General features: G+C 49.3%; 1 protein-coding gene across 12 annotated transcripts in view; it reads right to left on the reverse strand.

Moving 5' to 3' along the window:
• Positions 1–22,255, reverse strand: part of Cit (citron rho-interacting serine/threonine kinase) — a 176,468-nt gene that overhangs the window by 10,447 nt on the left and 143,766 nt on the right. For 4 of the 12 annotated variants that reach the window (XM_048422941.3, XM_048422937.3, XM_048422918.3 and 1 more), the window contains exons 29-45: positions 19,106–19,246; positions 18,320–18,427; positions 16,379–16,541; positions 15,933–16,097; positions 12,725–12,862; positions 12,050–12,230; positions 11,797–11,888; positions 10,617–10,721; positions 10,219–10,388; positions 9,557–9,601; positions 9,053–9,133; positions 8,767–8,902; positions 6,562–6,701; positions 3,177–3,269; positions 1,873–1,981; positions 1,646–1,774; positions 829–909 (exon numbers count right to left, since the gene is read on the reverse strand). In XM_048422941.3, coding sequence (XP_048278898.3) covers positions 829–909; positions 1,646–1,774; positions 1,873–1,981; positions 3,177–3,269; positions 6,562–6,701; positions 8,767–8,902; positions 9,053–9,133; positions 9,557–9,601; positions 10,219–10,388; positions 10,617–10,721; positions 11,797–11,888; positions 12,050–12,230; positions 12,725–12,862; positions 15,933–16,097; positions 16,379–16,541; positions 18,320–18,427; positions 19,106–19,246 — 2,077 coding nt within the window. The remainder of the gene's footprint in view (positions 1–828; positions 910–1,645; positions 1,775–1,872; positions 1,982–3,176; positions 3,270–6,561; positions 6,702–8,766; positions 8,903–9,052; positions 9,134–9,556; positions 9,602–10,218; positions 10,389–10,616; positions 10,722–11,796; positions 11,889–12,049; positions 12,231–12,724; positions 12,863–15,932; positions 16,098–16,378; positions 16,542–18,319; positions 18,428–19,105; positions 19,247–22,255) is intronic. The other 8 variants (XM_085681453.2, XM_048422950.3, XM_085681428.2 and 5 more) reach the window with 3 other exon arrangements.

Genomic DNA, 22,255 nt, shown 5'->3' on the forward strand with positions numbered 1-22,255 from the left:
CTAGAGCCAACAGAACCCTGCATGTGAAAGGCCATGAAGCTCCTGTTTATACTCTTTGAAGAACCTACATAGAGGGGAACAATGGCCTCTAGTAAAGTGAGTGACCCCCAACCCAATGGCCAGCAAAAAGAAAAGCAACCTTGTTTCTCCTTGTTTCTGAGGCTGGTTTTGCACTTTGTTCTAGACCCCACTGACACCATGAGGGGCAGAGCTGAGCTGACCCAGAGTCATGGGTAATATGCATGTTGCTATAAGCCACCAAGTTCCAGAATGGGTTACATACATTTATTTATTTACCGTGTGTGTGTGTGTGTGTGTGTGTGTGTGTGTGTGTGTGTGTGTGTGTGCTGTAGAATATCCACACGGTCTTGTCTTATGGACCTGCATGTATGTGTGTTTGTTCTTTGACGCACTCTACACTTAGACACTTACAACCAAAGGATACAACCTGTGTGTTCAGCGCCAGTTCAAGGATGCCCACCACAGTGTTTCTTCTTACAGAATGAATGCGTGTGACCTCATTGCTCTGCCTAGTCAGAATTAACTACTGTGTGTTCAACTCAGGGGCACTACACAGCCTTGAGAATGACTTCTCATCCACAGGGAATATTCCCTTTTGTATCCTGAGATCGTAAACAGGCTGGAATGCAGCCTGGGAGACCTGATTTACACATTCTCCACAGACACATTAGGTAAATACCGTCCATGCCACTTAAGTCCATTAGATACACTAGCAGCAGACTGAAGCCAAAAATTCCGCACAGCTCTTTCCGAGGACACAGTTCAGCAAATAGGGGCCCCCGCACCCCAACCCGGTACCTCACGTACCAAAGGCCAGAGGTAAGCGGCTCCACTTGAGATCGTCTGTGCGGCTACGCCTTCCATAAGAATCCACAAACACCCCAAATTCTGAAAAGTATCAAGAACATGTAAGGTGTTAGCTCCAGAGGCCACATATGCTATGACAGAAGAACATGGAACAAACCCCAGGGACAACTGACCAGGTTTAACCGGACTGTTACAGCCAGACGGCTTCCACAAAACCATTGCCTCAAATTAAAATGAGGATATTTCTCTTTCTTTCTTTTCTTTTCTTTCTTTTTCTTTTTCTTTCTTTCTTTCTTTTTTTTTCTAGACAGGGTCCCTCTGTGTAACACTCCTGGCTGTCCTGGAACTCACTTTGTAGATCAGGCTAGCCTTGAACTCACAGAGATTCCCCCTGCTTCTGCTTCCTGAGTGCTGGGGTTAAAGGTGTGGGCCACCACCGCCAGGCCTAAAATGAGTATTTTCTTAAGTAAAGTTATCTCATCAATCAAATTTATTCTAGCAAGAGGACTGAGGCAAAGGGGAGGAAGGAAGTGGGAAAAGGGGGAGAGGGAAGAAGGAAGATGGATGGACAGACAGACAGACAGGAGACTGAAGAGGGAGAAAGTCAGAGACAGGAAGGGGGAAAGAAACACCCAGTGATTAAAAAAGAACTTAAAAGAAAGAAAGTATCAAGAGAAAAAGTAGCAAAAACCAATCCAGAGGAAGGCAGTGAGTGACAAAAGATGAAGGGAGGGGGAGCCACCGAGGGCTTCCTGCCCCTTGGCCGGACCCACCCTGCCGACCAAGGGAAACGCAAGGGCCCAGGCTGGGGACTGACCGTGGAAGCAAAGCAGGTACTCCTCCCGCTGCCCCGCACCATTCGCCTGCACAATGGACACGGGGAAGCTGTTGGATGAGGATGCGAACACAGCGGGCGCCAAAGAGTGGTCATTCTTGTCCAGGAACTCTGTGAAGGCAGGTGAGACGGGGCTTCAGGATCGGTGCCCACGCCTCCCTCCTCGAGGCCCGAGCCCTGTGGGGTGGGGAGGAAGACCACGGCCGTACCCTCGAGCGTGTACTGCTTCATGTCGATCTCATAGAATTTGTTGGTTCCAATGAGGATACTGTAATTGGTGAAGTGGATACAGCTGCAGGGTTCGGAGGTCTCTATCTCCTGAGAAGAGGGGGCACAGAGGGACAGAGATGACACAGGACACCTCCTCTCTGCGGCTGTTTCTGCCTGAGCCTCTAGCCTCTCATCTATGCCTGCCAAGATGACATACAACCTGCTCGCTACCTAATAACTGTGGCTCTATGCCAGCCCAGGCAGTCTCAGAAAACAAGGGGGATCTGCAAGTCCCAAATGGGTGAGACACCATTTCCACAGACAGGCAAAGCACCAAAAAACGTTCTTCCAGGAGCGGAGAACCAACTATTAACACTGGCAGCAGGGATGCCTGGCCTTAGCGTCCTCCTTTGGGCTACTTTGTAATTTGCTGGTTTCTAATTTGAGTCTGTATTAGCCATAGAGTATCACTGCATTCCTGTCTTAATTGACTCATTATTTGTAGTCATTTCTAGGCCAATCCAAATATCATTAAGACAAAACAAAACGTAACCGGCATGTTTTCTTAAAGCGATGGCCCAGAATCGCATTTGCCTGAAGCCAGTAGTTCAAACTTTAATCATCACCATCATGGAAAATGTATCCATCGGCTCCCTGCCGAGTGTGAGGAAACAGACTCAGAACCCTACCAGGAGAGGGTAGGAAAACCAAAAGTTTTCTCTTTCCCAGCCTTAATATCTCTCTTACCAAACACTGAGGTAGCCAGCTCCATCCCAATACACAGGCTGCACAGGCTGTCAACAAACACTGCTGACAAGCCCACCATGAGACCGTTTCACTAACAACCACCTCCACACATAGCTCATATCTTTTCATGCTCTGGGTATTATCGTGACGTGACCAGGCATGAGCCACAGCACACTTAGTCTGGGGCCAGGAAACACCGCCTCCAGATGGGAGGTTAATTTAAAGGTTAGAATGCTTCTCCTCCACACAGCACTCTGTCCTGAGGAGAATCAAACAGAGCCAGCGATGGCTTTCCCTTATCCCAGAGACCTCTGAACGCTGAGGGAGATGAGGTGGACGCTGCTGGGGACCGCTAACCAAGACAAAGCTGCTCCTGTCAGCTCAGAAAGACGCCTCCTCCATCCACCTCCAGATCCCAAGCAGGAGAAGGAAAGCGAGAGGTCGCTCTCCTGGTGACCACAGGCTCTGGCTCTTCCTGGAAGGACAGGGCCATGCTCTGGGCAGCAGAGAGGAACAGGCCCTGGGGGTGGGGAGGCTGGGCCGTTAGTTAGCTTGCCTTCCGGATGCAGTACTTGCTGAGGCTGTCATTGTAGCGGAGGATGACGACTTTGCTCGGCATGGCGGCACAGATGCAGAGGCTGTTCTCGATCTAGAAGGCCACGGGGGGGGGGGGGGGGGGGGGGGAGGACGGACACACACGATAGGAAAGAGACCGCGTCACCAGCGTGAATCGGAGCTCGGCGTAAACCTAGACATGAGCAGAGTCTTGGTCCCAGCACTGGGGATGGTTCAGACCAGATCATCCTGTGATGGAGGCAGACGGTCTGTACACTGGCGGAAGGGGGGCATCATGGCCTTGGTCATCAGACGTCTATAGCACTCTCTGGTTGTAACAATCAAAACTGTCTACAGATATTACTAAATGTCCCCTGAGGACGGAATCGCCCCTGGCTGAGACTCACTCACTGCCTTAGCTGGGATCGAGAGATGGTCTAGTGGTTACGTGACACCTCACAGTTCACATATTTGTGCCTTTGGGTGGAGACGGACTTTTTGACATTGCCCTGAATGGGAGAGGACTGGGTGGCGTGAGGAAGGGAGGGAGTAGGTTGTAAATGAAATGACGTGGTTCATCTCCACTGTCAACTTGATGATTTGGAACCACAGAGGACATGCACCTCAGGCAGGGTTACAAGCCTTTCCCATTTCTTTTATGTCCCTGTGATAAAATTCTCTGACATTACAAGGCAAGGGAGACAGGGCTCGCCCTGGGGCAGCCTGTGGCTAGCTGAAGAGGTGGAAGGCGCGAGAGACAGGTGGGCATGCGCTAGCGCTCTGAATGCACGTGCGCTAGCGCTCAGTGTGCTTTGTTCCTAGGATACAGCCTAGGATCCCTGCTTAGAGAAGGAGCTGGCCCACAATTAAGGCAAAGGTTCATGTTGATTTACATAAGGTGATCCCCAAGCCAAGAGGCCCTCCTCCCAGGTGGTGAGTCCGTCAAGTTGGCTACTAACAATAACCATTACAGGAAGGGCAGAAGGAGGAAGCCTGAAGGGTGCCAGCGTCTCTGCCTTCTGACCCACACTGATGTGAGCTCTGGCTGCCATGCCTCTCCTGACGGGGTGGACTGACTACCATGGGAAATCCATCCATCTGTAAGTCTCCTGGTTGGGAATTTGGTCACAGACACAAGAAAATAAGGAATATACTTTGTGTCTAGAGGGAAAAGGTTTCGGTAGGGTCTGTAAATACGGCCTTTTACATCTATTCTTTTCTACCTCTTACGCTCAGGCTTTTGTCTTTCACCAAGAGTGAAAACATGTCCATTCCACACACAGCCATAAACTGAAGGTCAGCAGTTGAAGGAACAGAGAGGAAAAATGTAAATTATTCATAATGCTGTTCTGGGAGGCTGTATACAGTGCATTATAAGGCTTTATAATGTATAAGCACATTTCAAATGGGTTTTAGTATTTTGAACAATAAAATAAAAGTGATTTATAGTTTTTAAAAGTTATTTTTAGAAATTAACATGTACATTTCTAAGTAACTCATTGTTCATAGGAAAAATATTTAAAATATATGGGAATGTAATCAGAATTAAATGTCCACATCAAAGCTACAAGGTACAGCTACAACAGCAGTCTGAAGCGCTGGTATTAGAAAATGCTATGAAACCCAGTGAACTAAGTAAGAACCTGGGATAATAATAGGAAAAAGTCAGGGGAAATTAAATGAAAGAAGAAAAAGGGCAAAGGCAAAAGATAATGATAAATAAAAAAACGCTGTGACAGACAAAGTCTAAAGGTGACGCTGAAAGCTGACGCTGCTGTGAAGGTGCTGGCTGCCCTGCAGAGGACCGGGATGCAGTTCCCCACAGCCTCATGGGAGCTCGTGACTGGCCATACTCCAGTTGCAGGGGCTCATCTGGCCTTCATGGGCACCAGGCATGTGGTGCACATTCATGCCAGTAAAATACTCAAATACATGATAGAAAGTGAAAAAAAAATTAAATGACATTTCATCTCCATAAAACTGCTGCTAAAGTGTAAGTGTGCATGTACATGTGTGCCCAAGTGTGTGTGCATATATGTACATACATGTACAATACATGCCTATGAACATGCCATGCTGTATGGACACAGGTCAGTGGACAACTTTCCCACCCTGCACTCTGAGCAAAAGAGTCACTAAGTTCATTAAATCAGCTGTGCCTGCTTGCAGACACCAACCTGCAGGTGAGGGGCCGAGGAGAGTCACGGAACCCTGGTGTGGGACTCCAGCCACTCCTGGCCATTTGTATGTAATTCTACCCTAACTGTTCAAGGTCCCAGCATGGTGCGGTGGGGTGTGTCTTGGGAAGTGCTAGAGTATATAACTGGGGAAGGCTAACTCAAGGAGCGGACTCTCCCCAGATCTAGGGAATCTGCCATCCAGCTTTTCACATGGGTTCCAGGAATCAATATTGGATCGCCAGGCTTGTGTAGCTGAGTCGCCTTTGTCAGCCCAAAGTTGTACCTCTTTGATAATTAATAAAATTGCTGGGCATGGCCACTCATGCCCACAACGTTGGCAGTTCAAAGGCTGGGGCAGGAGTACTGCCATGAGTTTGAGGCCATCGTGAACTACAGAATGAGACTGCACTTCAAAGCAGCACCACAAACCCCCAAAGAATCGAAATGAAAGCTATGAGATTTGCGAGGTAACGCAGCAGGGAGAGCATTCACTGCGCAAGTCTGGTGACCTGAGTTCCATCCCTGGGACCCCGCCCAGGCCAGCCAGAGCTAGTGAGGCCCTCTGTGGATGACAGAGGTGGGGAAGGAAGTACGAGACCCCATCACTGTGCTCAGCAGAGAGGACTGGAGCATTTTTGCATTTTGATATATTGCAAGTGGTAGTTCCAGAACCAATTCCTGGCAGGCACCGAGGGACTGCCAAATAAATATCTTAAATTAGATTTTGTACATTTCTAGTAATAAGCACACTTTCATTCAGTTTAGACATGGGTCCCATATCGTATTGCTTTTTTATCCCCAAATTATTTTTATTTTATTTTGAGACAGGGACTTACTATACACCTTAGCAGGCCTGAAGCTTGCTATGTAGGCCAGGCTGGCCTCGAACTCAAAGTCCTGCCTGCCTCTGCCTCCTGAGTGCACCTGTCCCTGCATTATCATTTTCAAGAGGCTCAGAGTATAGTTATGTACTCTAGAACCCTGAGTTCCGCCATTTGTTTCCTGCTCCTCAGACATGTCTTTCAGATTTGAAGTCTGAGCAAACTTTGCACCCACCCAAATTATGTCACTACCAAAAGGACACCAAGGCTCCTGGTGCACATGGTGAAAACCAATGTTCAAGACTGACTCAGTAATTTTGGTGGGAGGAGGAGCAGAGTTGGTTTCCAGAACATTCTATCAGCAAAGACTGTGAGGGGCGTTTACCTTGCCAGCGGCAAACAAGTGGCAGCCTTTGACAGCTTCAAACACACTGGGGGAGATGTCGGGCTGGGCGGGAAGGTGTGACTGTGCCAACGACTGCTTCACCTTCTTCACGTCTATCAGACAGAGGGCCCGCTCTTCCCCTGAGGAAAGCAAGAGGGGGAGGCCATAAATGCCACCGAAGACAACTTGAGTACCCACGATCAGAAAGCACAGGAGCTCTGAGGAGGAACCAGGGGCGCCCTTTATCCCAGACGAGTGGGGCAGAAGGGGCTTCTGACTTCGGAATATCTGTATATATGGAAATACCTTGAGGATAGGGTCCAACTCTCCATACAAAGTTCTGCTATGTGCCACAGCCCTCTTAGAACCTACAGTCAACTTTATACAGTAGTGTGGGGGAAAAGGGGTGTTGTCCTGAGTTTTGACAGAGACCAATCAAATGAGATAAGTAGGGACTTTTCCATCGGTAACACCATGGTGACACCCAAAGATTCAGACAGAGGAACATTTTTGGATGCTCAGATAAAGAGCACACTTGACCTGTTCATCATCTCAGCCGGGCTTTAGACCGGAAATGTAAGCAGCTGATTTTCTTGGTTCAGCTTCTTGGGGAATAGATAAATTTTTGCAGGCATGAAACTGAAGCATGTTGGCTGAATTTCAGGCAAACTCCAAGAACATGGAAGAAAGAATGTGTTAGGGAACCATGAGGGGATCCACGTTGTGAGAGACAAAGGGAGCAGCGAGAACCAATCACGATGGTGGGCACGGGCACTGCCCGCTATCCTGGCCCTCAGGAGGGGAGGCAGGAGGACTGGAATTTCAAGGTCACTCTAAAAAATTCAAGGCCAGCCTGAGATACCTAGCTCAACTTTTTTTTTTTTTTTTTTTTTTTTAAAGACAACGTTTAAACCAGGTAGTGGTGGCAACACACGCCTTTAACCCCAGCATTTGGGAGGCAGAGGTAGGCAAATCTCTGAGTTCGAGGCCAGCCTGTAAGTTCCAGGACAGCCAGAGCTATAAACAGTTTCCAGACCCTGTCTTGGAAACAAACAAACAAACAAAATTGAAAAGCAAGGTCGCTCTGAGTGTCCTGGCTATCTCTAGATCAGGCTGCCTACCTTTGCCTCCCAAGAGTTGGGATTAAAGATGTACACCACCACTCCCCACTACCCATGTCAAAAATTAAAATAAACAAACAAACAAATAAATAAATAAAACTCCTGTCAACAAGTAATGAAGTTCAAAGAATAAAAGATGCTGCACTGACGTGGACAGAACGGCCCCGGCTCACGGGTTCACAGGCTGATGAATGAGGCAGGGACATTCCTACATTAACTCAGATGGTAAAATGGGCATATATGCAGAGAGGAGAAGAAGTGTGAAATGTGTTGGGTGAACCCAGAGGAAGGGTTTGAGCGTTCATAAACATAAGTAGGATCTTGTAGCCACGTCACGATCATGTGCAGGAGGCAAGCTCTCGGGAGGGAATGGCCTACAGCAGGGCCGAGGCAACTAGAACACAGGGACTGCGGGCCGGCGTAATGAAATATTCCCAGAATTCCTCTGCTTGGGAAAGAGAGGATGGGGAGTCCAAGGTCAGCCCGGGCTTCCTGAGACCCTATCTAAAAAGAACAACCAAGTTTGACTTTAACCAGTCTTTGAGGCCATGGGCACTGCACTCATAGGGCGCACATACATACATGTGGGCAAACACACACACACAATTAACCAGGTAGGTCCAGTGTCTGAGGGAGGTCTTGGGTTTCAGAAGGCAGCTCCCTGGAGTCCGTGAGAGCTCTTGCCCCTGCCATGCTAGCTGCATGAAGTGATGCAGCCAAGGAGAAGTTTGCACCACGCCAGCACGATGCCACATGGACTTTTGAACCTCCAGAGTTGTGGGGTAAACAAACCTCTTTTCTTCATCAGTCGCCTGGTCTCAGGTACCTCATGACAGCAATGAAAACTAATTCAGCATCCTCCACTGGGCAGAATGGCACAGTGCTCCTTGAGAGTGCCAGACTAAGCTAAACTGGACACTGAGGGGGAACCAAATGTGGACAAAGGGCTCATCAGCCGAGTCACACGGAAGAGGGGCACTGCTGGTTCAGTCCACTGCCAAGGGCTGCCTCTGCACATCTCCAGGTTGAAAGGTAGATCTCCAAGCACTGTCCAAGACAGAGAGGCTGTGACCAGGTCACCCACCTGCTATCATGAGCAGCTTCTCCAGGTCCTTGATGATGTAAATTTGGAAGACGGCTCCAATTCCTGGGATGTGAGTTAAGGAGTTTTTCAAGACATTTAGTGCATAGAGCCCTTCCTCGGTGCCCACCAGCACCACCTGCCGGGGTGAAGTCCAGAGACAGAGTATAAGTCACGTGACCACAGATATAATCGCTGTGCTTAGCAGCAACAAAGCCGACCCCCTCCCCATGCATCCTGACAGTGTGTGATTGTGGCCAGTCCCTGGGACAGGGCCCAGGCATCGTACCTGGTCGCTGAAGGGCAGGGTACAGTTCATGTCAAGTCGGTCATCACCTTCCAGTTTCAGCAGAGAGTTTCCAAGTAATTTCTGTCCATGTGTGAGGGGAAAATAGAAAAGAGGAGACAGAGGAGTAAGAACCGTCTACAACCAAACCATCCAGAGACAGAAGCACACGCTGGTCCAGAGCCTCACACGTGCCAGGCCAAGTACTCGACAGCTGAGCCACAACCCCAAGCTCTGGCCCCATCTTTTGACTGAAGCCCCAGAGGCAAAATGGTTTTGTTGGTTTTTCCAGGGCAGCTGTTAATTAGCTTCAGAGTCACCACACTGTGCAGACACACAGGAGAGGGGGACGTAGGCACAGAAGGCTGTTCTGCGATGGGAAATAAGATAAAGCTGTGTAGGGTTAGAGGGTTACCAAGCTGTTAGGAAGGCCCCTTCCCCACCTCAGCTGCAACAGAACCCAAGCAGGGGGTGTCCGTAGCAAGGCGAGCTTCTAGCCCTCTTTACCTCAGCCCACACAGGCTGCCGCTCACAGGATGTACAGTCCCAGGCCTATTGTACACACATTAACGTACATTTCAGCAAAAGGCTCATGAGTGGAAAGAGACACAATTCATCTAAACATGCCTCTTCAGGAGGCTCACGAAGAACGTTCCCACTGCTGAGTGTCTGCAGAGTGCTGTTTGGTCCTCAGTGGAGGAAGCACCAATGAGCAGCGCGCACTGTGAGCATCCTGGACCGTCCCAGGAGGAGCGGTGCCTATCAAACACACGGATGTTTCCAGTGTCTGAAGGGTAAGTGGGAGAGCGGATGCTGCAGAGGCAGCTGCAGAGGCTACAGACAGCTCGCTTCCTGGAGGGCAGGTGCTCACTGGCTCGCAACCCAAGGACCTCACTGCATAAACAGGAAAGCTATTCCAGGCAGACCCCACAGCTTCCCCCCTGCCCTGACGGGCTGCTGAGGGAGATGCAGAAACATCCCACTGCTGCCTACAACCTGCACCTTCAACACAACAAACCTGGTTACCACCCTAGCCGTAGCCAGTGGTCCTCAGACGGAGCAGGAAGGAAACCCAGTCAGGCAGGGGGATTCCCATCATTACAGTCGGTGACCACAGCCACACTCTCTACAAAGAGAAGCAGTGCTCCCACGGTCTCGGGCATACTCACAGCATCGGCTTCTGCCTTTTCCCTAGAAACTCTCCCACCCGCGACGACAGATTCTAAGGCGGAGACCCAGCGCTGCTTGTCGGGGAAGCTGGGTGCTAGCAAGTACAGGGTTCTTCCGGGCCAGCAGGTGGTATGCGGGTGAGACTCCATCTTCAGTATGTATGGGACATCTAGAGGATTTCAGAGAGCACAGGATTGGTCTGGATGCCGCCCCATTCTCTCCAACAGGGACAATGCCATGGCATCAGAATCCCACCAAGGCCTGTGACTCGAGTTCCTGCTAAGATGGGGGACTAGACAGAGGTCTTGGCAGAGCAAACTGCCACGCCTCCATCCTGCTCCTCTCCATTTGAAACCCCGCCCACCTCTTGGGCAGGGCTCCTCTGGATCCCACTCACCTGCTTTGGCTGTATTTGCAAGTTCAGAAGCACCAACGGCACCATGAATAGATACGTCCCCGTCAGGAAGGCACAGCTCAAATTCTTCCACCGGCCTCTGTCCAGCTTGATGCAAAGAAGAAGGGTGGAAAGAAAAACAAAAGAACAGGACCAAGAACGAGAGGAGAGAGAGGAGGAGACAGAGAAGAGGGAGAGGAAGACAAGAGAAGAGAAAGGAGGGGATGGGAAGGGAGGACAGCAGAGGTGAGGAGAGCAGAGAGGGGGAGGGGAGCAGAGGAGAGGAGAGGAGAGGAGAGGAGAGGAGAGGAGGGGAGGGGAGGGGAGGGGAGGGGAGGGGAGGGGAGGGGAGGGGAGGGGAGGGGAGGGGAGGGGAGGGGAGGGGAGAAGAAGAGAAGAGAGGGGAGGAAAGAGGAGGGGAGGGGAGGGGAAGGGAGAAGAGCAGAGGAGAAGAGAGGGGATGGGAAGAGAGGGGAGGGAAGGAGATGACAGCAGAAAAGAGGAGAGCAGAGGAGAGGGGAAGAGAGCGGAGGAGAGCAGAGGAGAAGGGAGGAGAGGCAAGGGGAGGAGAGGAGAGGAGAAGGGAGGAGAGCAAAGGAGAGGAGAGGATAGAAAAGGGGAGGAGAGCAGAGGAGAGGGGAGGAGAGCAGAGCAGAGGAGAGGAGAGGCAAGGGGAGAGGAGAGGAGAGGAGGCAGAGCAGGGGAGAAGCAGAGCGGGAGAGGGGAAAGAGCAGAGGCGAACAGAAGAGGAGGAGGAGAAGCATGTAAAGAGTTGCACAAGGACAAAGAAGGAAATGAGGTGCAGACAAGGCAGAGAGGGAAGATAAAAAAAATAAAGTGTGTCAGATGAGGGGCACAGTCAACTTTCTGATGACGATGCGGATTTATGGGCTAGTTGACTGAGGCGGAAGTTCTCTGGTGTTTTAGCAGGTGGAATCTTCAGGGCAGCACCCTGCGGGTTCTTCAAGGGGGAGACCTATAGATTGAGTATCGCACCAATAACCTTTAGAGAAGTCATCTGGCTTTTAATTTGAAAAATGGAAAGTAGAGAAGGCTTGTGAGGCAGTCAAAAAAAAAACAATAAATAAATAAAACCAAAAACTAAAAACAAAGCCTTCACGCCAACACTGGAAGACCTGGGTTAACCGCGTGCAATGACATTCCCCCTTAATCATTAATTTACCTTCTCTGGCTTCATTGTCATAGATGAGGACTTTTGACCCCTCCAAGACAATGTATTTCCTGTCCCAGCCTTGCTGTCCTCGTTTGTTATTCCTGGGAAAAGAAAAATGGGCAAGAAAAATGTCTCAAGAGGCAAGCGGAAGCAAGGTGGAGGGGCTTCCTCAAAGACACTTCCCTAGAAGAGACGGAGAGTGGGAGCGGTTGTGCCCTCCGGGCTGGCACCTGCCTGGGCCCAGGCCACCCTACAATGGTACCTGGGCACTTTCATCCACCCTTCCAGATGCAAGCCGCTGCTGGGCTCCTTGCTCTGGAGACCCGGGGAGTTCATTTTGTCACGGCAGAAGGCCTCGGTGAAGTGTGTGGCGTATTCAGCAGGCAGGCCACAGGTGGCTGGCAAGCAGGTGGAGCACTTGGGATGGCACATGAGCTGACATTCTAGAAGAGGGCAAGGAGCAGTCTGAAGGCACGCTCCGCGGTTCCAGCCAGGCCACGCGCTTCTCCACCCCCAGAACGACTGCAGGTGGAGCTGAGCGCACACGTAATCCCTGTGCTTTCCCGGGTGCCGGGGAAGCAGCTGCCGCCCTCAACCCCGCTGTCCTGGCCTCGGTCTAGGCTGCCCACCATGAGCTATGTATACAAACATGTTTGCATGTTCAGTTCAAGCCAGGAGGGGAGAAACCAGCCTGACACAAAGGGAACAGAGATTACCAAGATGGAAGCATTTTACATATCAACTTGGAAGTCATGAACTGAAGCCACCATTTGAAGTCACTGCTTTAACAAGGGAAAAAATAGTGTCCTCCCACTGAAGTGAAAAGCTTTGGCTCTGAATGCATTACATGACAGTTTAAAACATCACCTCCACCTGACAGATTCTACAGACGGAGACACGCAGGCGCCCAGCACAGACGCATGGCTGCTGAGCTTACCGAGACATTTGGATGCCTGACGTCCGAAGTGCACAGTATCCAGACACACAGCACACTTGGTGGCTCGCATGTTCAGCCCCACGTTGAATCGGTGAGGAATGTTGTGGTGCATACGTTCCTTAAGACGTCGATTATATTCTGAAGGGAAAAAAATTTTAATTGCAAGTGGAAAGAGAATTCAAAGGATGGGAGAAACAGTCTCTGGTTAGGGCTTGTATAAGAATCTATTAGAGTTCTTACAACCAGGTACTTTGGCTAGATAGTTCCCCAAAGAGGAAAAGTAGCCCCAAAGTACCTGAAAAGATTCAAGGAATCATTAGGCTTTAGGAAAAAATGCAAATTAAAACCATAGCAAGATGCGGGGTCATGGAAAAGTCTAGAATCTGAGAAATGGAAAACTAGGTTTTGGAGGATGTGGAGAAATGTGCATTCTTTGCGCTTTCCAGTGGGGACAGAAAATGGTACAGTCACTTTGGGACCCAGTTGGACATTCCCTCAAAAAGTTATCCACAGAATACAATACAAACATCATTCCAGCAATTCCACTCTTAGCTTTATGCCAAGAGGACAGAAAACACACACACCCCCAACTGCATATTGCACACAGCAGCACAACTTACGGCAGCCAAAAAGCAGAACTAAGTCAAGCACCCTCAGTAGCGTAATGGGCGAGACGCACCACCCAAACAATCAAACAATGAAATAGTATCTAGCCACGGAAAGAAAGAGAACTGGGGTAGTGGTGTGTGCTACAAGGTGGGTGGCGCTCAAAAACATGGTGTTCTGAAAAATAAGTCAGGCACAAAGGGTGGCAGGGAGTGTGGTCCCATTCATCTGAAAGACCTAGAAAAGCAAATCCAGAGAGAAATAAAGTAGATTAGTGGTTGGTGGAGGTGCGGGGGGAGACATAAGGAACAACTGCTGGCTGACAGAGTTCAGAGGTCATCAGGGGCGTCCTCAAGTTAGTGAGACGTTGATCGGACAGCGCTGTGAGTACACTAAAAACACTGAATTATACATTCCACATGGGTGGTTTTTAGAGCATGTGAGTTATATCTTCATTAAGCTATTAAATCATGAATCGTAAAATTATTGTAGCCATTGCACATGCATCTAGATTTATATGAGTCAGCAAGACCTCTGCGACCTGATAGTTACTCAGTTTAAGAACGTATTCCTGGTAGAAGGCTGACTGTATGGTGGCACCCAAGTTTGTGAACATTTAAGGCTGGGGATTGTTGTTGTTGTGTGATACAGGGGCTCATTATGCAGCCAGTTCCTGGCTGGCCTAAAACTCATTCATTATGTAAACTAGGCTGGCCTCAAACTCACAGAGATTTGCCCACCTCTGTCTCCTGAATGCTGGAAGTAAAGGTGATCACCACTAGCCCAGCCCTAAAAATGTTTATTGATTATTTGTAAATATTTGGTCGTGAAAGCAAGTGTCTAATGTTTTGCATGGAACTCAGTTTAAAAGTCACAGTTATGAACAGCAGGATTTTTTTTTTTTCGAGACAGGGTTTCTCTGTACCTTTGGAGCCTGTCCTGGAACTAGTTCTTGTAGACCAGGCTGGCCTCGAACTCACAGAGATCCGCCTGCCTCTGCCTCCCGGGTGCTGGGATTAAAGGTGTGCGCCACTACCACCTGGCTACAGCAGGATTTTTTTGTTATTAGGAACTGAGTGAAGAATTCTTTTATGCCCAGTTTTTTCACGAATGACCTCTTGTTCAGAACTTTTTATGTCTGGAGAAATGAGTCTTACATTTCTATTAACGCGGCTGACCCCACCCTACCCACCATGTACAGTGACCTGGTGACAGGCACATCCATACGGAGAAAAGCTCAGAAGACACCTGAGCTGGGCTCTGCTGGGGTCTCCTTACTACACTGCCCCCTTCCTTTCTTGGGAAGTGGCAAGGCGCGGCACGAACGTACAGGACCACCTGGAGGGTGCAGTACACACCAGGAGGGACATTTGCAGGACAGCTGCTAGTGGACACACAGCCAAGGAGTCTAGATGACTTTTAAACATTCTGGCCAAGGTGTCCTATAAACACAGCAACAGAAAGGCACCCAGGTCTGGACGGCCACAGCCACAAGACAATGTCATCAAAATCCTCAGCCTGCAAAGACCGACAGTGAAGCCAGGACACTGAACGACAGCTCCACTCTGCTCCCCAAACCACTTTCCTTGTCCTTTTCACCTCTGCGTGACACGGAACTTTCGAGACCACAAGGAAAATCCTTTACCTTGCCAGGTAGTGGTGGCGCACGCCTTTAATCCCAGCACTCGGGAGGCAGAGGCAGGCAGATTTCTGTAAGTTCGAGGCCAGCCTGGTCTACAAGAGCTAGTTCCAGGACGGCCAGGGCTGTAACAAAGAGAAACCCTGTCTTGCAAAACAAAACAAAAAACAAACAAAACAAAACAAAAAAAAGAAAACCCTTTACCTTGTAGTGGTCATAGCAACTGGCTGCAAGTTGGTCACATTAAGTGCCTACAGCCTTTCCCCCACTGACTCACTTCCTAAGAATTCACCCCTGAGCCTCTCCCGGAGGCACAGTATGTCCCATGAGGGGCGGGTGGCAGCAAGAGCAGGTCTCCCTTAGTAGAGGCTCGTCTACGCACACCATGGGATACTGTGCGGTTCTGTGCCAGAGGGAAGCAGATCTAATCACAGATGTATGAAATGAACACTGAGGTAGCCTGCAATGTCCAGGAGAGGGTCAATAAGATTTTTTTTTTTAAACGGACCTACCTAACTAAGAAACAGGTTAGTTTTTTTAGTTCACTGTCATAGCCCTGGCTGGCCTAAAACTCACAGAGATCCGCCTGCCTCGGCCTCCTGTGTGCTGGAATTAAAGGTGTGCGCCACCATGCTGCCTTGTGTTCTTGAAACATATGCGTATCAGGTATGGGGCTGAATACCGACAGTAGCTGTTCTGGGTGACAGACGGGAAAGGAGACTGTTGTTAGTGTTACACTGGGGTCCTGAGGACAGTCTTCTCGTGTCTGTATGGGGTTCCCAGGTTAGGTCTGTCTGGTCACACGCTTCCCTCTGCCACCTTGGGAAGTAGCGAGATTCCCTTGTGAGACGCTGGCACCACGCTCCTGGATTTCTCAGCCAAATAAACTCCTTTTCTTCACAACCTACCCCGTTTCTGATGTTTTGTTACAACGGGAGAAAACAGACGGCGACAAGAGCCTACCCTCTGGAGTCGACGACTCCTTTCGGCGGCTGGATGGCGGGGCGAGCAGGCTCATGGCGCTGGGCTGGTGCTCGGGCGACCGCACAATGGCAGACATGGCAATCTGCTGTCTCGCAGTGGCTGGCGTCGACGGGTGTGGGTGGTCGGTGGCTTTGCGGTGGGCAGCTGCAGAGACAGCAGGACAAGCCTGTCAGTTGACGCGACCACCTAGTGGGCCAGACAAAGAAGGCTGCCCATGGCTGCCTTTCAAGGCCCAGAAACCAAAAGGACAGGTGCTGTGCTAACTCAGTGACACCGAGGAGGCTGCAAAATGTTCAGACTTGGGACACGTCTGGAATGAAAACGCACTGGCCACAAACGGAAGTGCTGAACTAGTCCTGGCCAGCCTTATGGGGAACGGTCTTCGGCCGGGTCCGTAGTTTTGCCGGCTTTCCAAGAGCTCCTACCTTCCTCCCGGGCAGACCGGAGCTCGATGCGGGTCTTCTGAAGGGCTTCCTCCAGCTCCGCACAGCGTGCTTTCTCCTTCTCCAGGGCCAGCTTCAGCTCATTGTACTGCAGAGGAACCTGTGTGGGCAAAGCAGGGTCCTCTTTCCGTCGACTAAATAAACCCTAGCAATGGAAACAGAGATATCTCCTAACTCCTAGAAACTGGCACTGGACCCAAGCTAAAGGAGAGCTGACTCAGGAGGAGCAAGCCACCGAGGCCAGGCACATACTCACTGTAAGTGTGTTTGGGGAAAATGGCATGTGAAGGGGGGAGGGGGGGAGGGGAGGCCGAGCCTCAGCCCATTCCAGTCCGCTGAAAAAAAGAGCGGGGTGCGGAAGTTTTCACCGAGAGGGTTAAAGATGCTTCAACTGCCTCCACCTCTTCCTCTAGCATTCCCAAGACAGGAGAGTCACTTCCCGAGAGTCCTTTCCCCTCAAAAAATGCAATCAGGTTGGATGGAGGATGGAGCTGGGAGCGATGGCTATGGTGGAGAGGTTGCTCTTGCCTTTGAACTTGTCTCATGGTGCTTGGTGACAAGACACAGGGAAGGGGTGGGTTTTGTTTTTTTTTAAAGAAAGCAAAATTTGAAAATGAATGCTAAAATGATATCAAAACAAGGGGCTTACTAAAAAAAGAAAAATATCAACAGAAACATTTACTGTACACAAAAGGGAAAAAAACGGAGTCACGCATCTGACAAAAAATTAACTGAAAGAAAACCAAATGCAAACGCCCTAACTACATCAATGACAACCAGACAACAGTCCGCTGCTAAAATTAAAAAAAAAAAAGATTAAATATCATGAGCATAGCAAATATGGTACCATGGTATGCAAGAAAACCCTCCGGTGGCCAGCACCCTAGCAAGAGGCAGTCTTGGAACTCTGTGGCACCCCTCAGCAGTAACAGTGACACAGGAACACTGAGGCCAATCAAGGGCATTGGCCCTGCATTCCCTTCTTCTCCCTTCCCTTTAAAACTCCTGCCATGGTCACTACAGTGTGCTAAGACCCTTCGGAGGAAACTGCCAAGCCCCTGGAAACCTTTCTGCAAGTCAGAACATTTGGCCAACCTCAGGTGAGCACTTCAGCTGTTGGGGAGAGGCATGGACTGGGCTTGTTTATAAAAAGCAATCTTCACACTGGACTCTTCATGTACCCCAGCCCCCCCAGACTGGGGCTGAAGGAGGTGGGGTCTCACATGTCACAGCTGACTTCTCATTCAGGTTCTCGTTTGTTTGTTACAATTTAGAGCAGAGAGTGCAGGGCCAGTGAAGGCAACCACTGTCAAGTTTTAACCAGGTCGGTTCAACTTCCTGCACCAAGATGGTCATTTAACAGCACGGGGTAGGCAGGCATGGCAGGCACACCTGAAATCCCAGCACTCAGAAGACAAAATGATTGTGAGTTTAGGTCCAGCCTGAGTTACATAGCAAAATTCCATCTTGAAAAAGATCAAAGGATAAAACTAAGCAAAAACACTGGACTCGGTCACCCTGGAGAACTGTGTAGATGGCATGCCACCTGCTAAACTCTCAAGAGTCACTTATACACGACCTGACCCACATGGGAGTCCTAGACACATGACCTTCGAACCTAATATTCGACCTATGCGTAAGCCTTTTTCTCAGTAGATGCTCTGGCCTAGCTTCTCTGCAGACGCAAAAAAAAAAAAAAAAAAAAATCACTCCCTTAGGAGAGCAACTTGCTAGTCTTGATCAACAGTTCCCTAAGACAAAGGCTACTCCAGTTACATTAAGACCCAGTCCTCAAACCGGAATAAACAAAAAGGTGTGTTTTTCTTCTGCTTGCACGATTATTCGCCACAGTGGTGCGCATCCACAAAGCCACGGGAGATGGAGCAGGGCTGGCTGCTCCTGCTGTCAAGCACCCTAACTCACCTTTTTCTTCTTAGCCGGTTGGTCCATTTTAGCTTGCAAAAAATCAATGAGTTTCGTTTGTTGAGAAATAGTGCCTTCCATTTTCACCTTTTCATGAGAATAGAGAACCTAAAATTCATGGAGACAAAGATGACCTCAGAGCTGGACGGAAGTATATGTTTGAACTTGGTACATTAAGAACATAAACAGTCAAGCAGGAAAATACAACATAAAAAACACTGGTGGGAAATATTTAGAAAACACCGGTGGGAAATATTTAGAAAACACTGGTGGGTAATATTTAGCCCCAATCTTATGAAAAGAAGAAAAAACACATGGGGCCAGCAAGATGGCTCAGTGGGTAAAGATGCCGTGCATCAGACTGGATCCTAGGACCCACATGGAAGAAAGAGAGAACTGACTTCCACAGGTGGTTCTGACCTCAGACACACATCCCATGCTAGACCTCCCAAATAAATAAGCAACCAATAAGGATATGAAGAGTAAAAATGAAAACGGTTAATTAATGGGATTCAGATTGTGGATACTATGGATTTTTCAACTTCAAAGATGTTTGTAAAATTTCATAATTTAATGTTAGAGAAACACAGGCAACATACAAACAAAGGACACTGACAATTGCAAAGGGGCGGGGGAGGGGAAGAGGGGAGGAGAAGGGAAGAGAGAGGGAGGAGGAGAAAGGGAGGTAAAGAAGGGAGGAAGAAGGAAGGGGAGGGAGAGAAAGGGGAAGGAGGACAGAGGAAGAGGAAGCAACAGCTGCCCGCAGCGCCCCCTGCTGGCCCTCACCTGAATGTTTTCCAGTTGATATTCCAGGTCACTTCTTTCTGTCTTCAGCAGATCTGCCCGGTCCAGCGCCTCCTGCAGCCCTTGCGTCAGGCGGAAGATGTGGCTCTTCTGCAGATCCATCTGCTGCTGCAGCTTGGCTTGCTGGGTAGGGGTGGGGGAGAGGGTGGCAAGAGGTTTGACAATGTGCAGAGCAGGGCCTCCTTCCAACCATGGCTCCCATTCCCCAACTTCTGGCTTGACACCAAAGTCCCCTTATCAAACCACCTCCTTCACCTCCTTCCGGAATTGCTGGTGGTTTGCTCTTCCAAGTCAGGAAGGCATGGCTAAAAAGGTTTAAAAGTTCTCCTGAAGGCACATGCCTATAATCTCACACTGCAAGGTACCGGGAAGTCCAGGCCTCCCGCTCTGTGCTACCAAGAAAGCCATTTTGGTGCCTCAGAGCAAAATACGGAGCCGACAGCGGAGCAGTGAGAATCAGTTTCACCTGTCCCAGCTGGGGGTGTCTACGACCTCAATGGATAATCAGGAAAGCCGCACAGGCTGTATGGCGTGCACAAAGACAAATCATATCAGCCCGACTGGAGCACTGACCTCGAGCACATAAACAGCCACAATTAGAGGACACATCTGCAGTGTGGGGACAAAGAAGAGCCTAGTTGTGCAATAGGATTTGGTAAAACCCAATGAAAAAAAAAATCAGGCTCACGTACTAGAGATAATGTGTGTTGAAAAATCTCCCCGATCTTTACAGTCTAAATCAGCTGGCCCCTTCCTAAAATGCGTTTCATTTCATCTAACCTCTGGTTGTCATGTAAACACAGCCAAGGTGGCCCACAGAACCTCTTCCTGATGGTCTAAACTCTCTGCAGAAGAAAGGAAAGCAAGCTAAGAAACCAAAGCTTTCAAACAGTCCCAGGCAGATAGATGCCCCAGTCCCCAGCCCAGCAGAATGGGGCCACAGTGGCCTCAGACTGGCTGGCCCTCTTACTTCGTTGCTTTCTATGTTTTACTTCCCATTTGAATGGCAACGGCTGCCAGAGGCATTGTGTTATTATAAGTTGAATCTGGACCCTGCCATCGTCTAGATCCTGGCTTAAATCCTGCTCATATTGCCTTGCCCAGCCCTTGCTTCTTCCTGAGTGGGTGTAAAACCCCGACTCCCCGAGTGACAAACTCAACAGTTTTTGAATATCTTATATCATGGAATAAGTGCTTGGTGCTGGGAGTCTCTAGCTGTTTGTCCTTCTTTCTTCTCTCCTTCTGATTCAGTGTTCTTCACACTTTACCATCTGCCTTTCTACCTACCCAGTCACATTTAGTATGCAAGATGGCTAAACTTAATGGTCAGCTTGTTAGAGAGATCAGTGTAGCCTAGCTGAGTGTTTCTGGGAAGGCCCAGGGCAATCGGATCTTAGGGCCTTTGATGGAGTCACACGTGACAGTGGTACTACTGGAAGATGTAGAAGGGTAAGGGGCGTGACCCCCTGGGAAGAAGGACACCATTTCCTGACTGCCATGGTGTGCACTCCTCCAAACCCTCCCCCAGTAAAAATGGATGGTTCTTCTGTAGCTGAGCGCTAAAGCAAATACTTCCTTCCTCGAGTTGCTTAGGTCGTGTGTTTTGCCACAACAAAGACAAAAGTAACTACTAAAGTGCATAGCTTGGAATTTCTAAAATATACCAGAGTCAAACAACAAACAAAACCCACAACAGCGACGAAGAGGAAGGCAGTTCACACGCTGCCAGAGGGCAGTTACAGCCCTTTGGGCTCAAGTGTTTTCCTTCCATAGCTTCCTCCACGATTTTAGGACATTAATTAGTGAGCGGGAACCAGGGAAACATGTCATGGGCACCATGGTCTATTTGGTGACAGCTGGGCTAAAAATATTTCTCTAGACTAAACACATCCATTATCTGCTGGCTCTCCAAGAAATAACCAGATACAAGTGATGTTTGCGCTCTATGGAAGGTTATCCAAGGCGTCTATCTGCTGCCCGGAGAGAGGCAGAGGGAGGTGTGTTTGTGGGCCAGCGGTCCCCGGGGAGGCGGACCTGGCGATGTGCTTAGGCCCGTCCAGCAGCTTTATGGGAGTGACAAGGAACCGAGAGGCTGACGAGAGGCACTCGTGACAGAACTGGAGCGGGAGCAACTGCGGTGAGCAAGGGTGGCCAAAGCTAAGAAGAAAAAGTTGAGTAGGATGGCATTTTTTAGAAGATCAACACAGAGATGTTTAAGAACAAACTTAGTGGACAAATAGGTGTGATTTCAGAGGTTAATGAGCGTCAATGGCATGGTTACTCAAAGAGCCAAGTAAGTGTCAAGGGTTTGCTGAGCCGAAGGGAGAGACAGAAACACAGCACTACATAAAACCACATGCAGGCCACACTGACACCACACAGGGCCTAGGGAGGGCAGGTGTCCTGTAGGGTCCCTGCAAGGACAGCACAAACAAATTCATGTGCGGTACTGAGTGAGAGACCTGGCTCACACGATAACTGTTTAGTAATGGGACCGTTGGTCATGCATGTTTTGATTTTCGACTTGTTTGTTTTTGTTTTGTGTAGGTTGGGCTTTTATTTTTTTCTCTTCTACTGTTGGGGACTGAACCCGGGCCCTTGCACACAATAGGCAGTCAATCACTCCATCAGTAAAGCTACATCCCTCAACCCCTAGTTACTTTATTAACCAGATAATTTGGGCTGGAAAGACAGCTCAGTGGCTAGGGCTTCTTGCTGTCCGTCCAGAGAACTTGAGTTCTGTTCCTGGCACTCGTGTTAGGTGGCTCATCACTACCTGTAACTTCGGTTTCAGGGTATCCAATGCCCTCTCTAGCTCCCACAGGCACCCACACACATGTGGATACACACATACACACAGATAAACGTAAATTTGACTATTAAGATTAATCCTGATACCACAGTAGCTTTAAAGTTCTGCCAGGATTTTAAAAATAAGAGAGGACTTTGCAGAGATTAGAGATCCTAGAAAATAGGATGTGACAGTCACTACAACTCCCCGGGAGAGTTCCACAGACCTGCCTGTGAGGAAGAGGTGCGGGGAGGGACTCCGCCCTGTGTAAGTCATCAACCTTAACCAATGAGCAAACGGACATCCATCTCGGGTATGACTCCCAAAGGACTGACGTGGAG

The sequence above is a fragment of the Myodes glareolus genome, chromosome 2 (genome assembly GCF_982192425.1).
Source record: "Myodes glareolus chromosome 2, mMyoGla1.1, whole genome shotgun sequence".
Lineage (NCBI taxonomy): Eukaryota > Metazoa > Chordata > Mammalia > Rodentia > Cricetidae > Myodes > Myodes glareolus.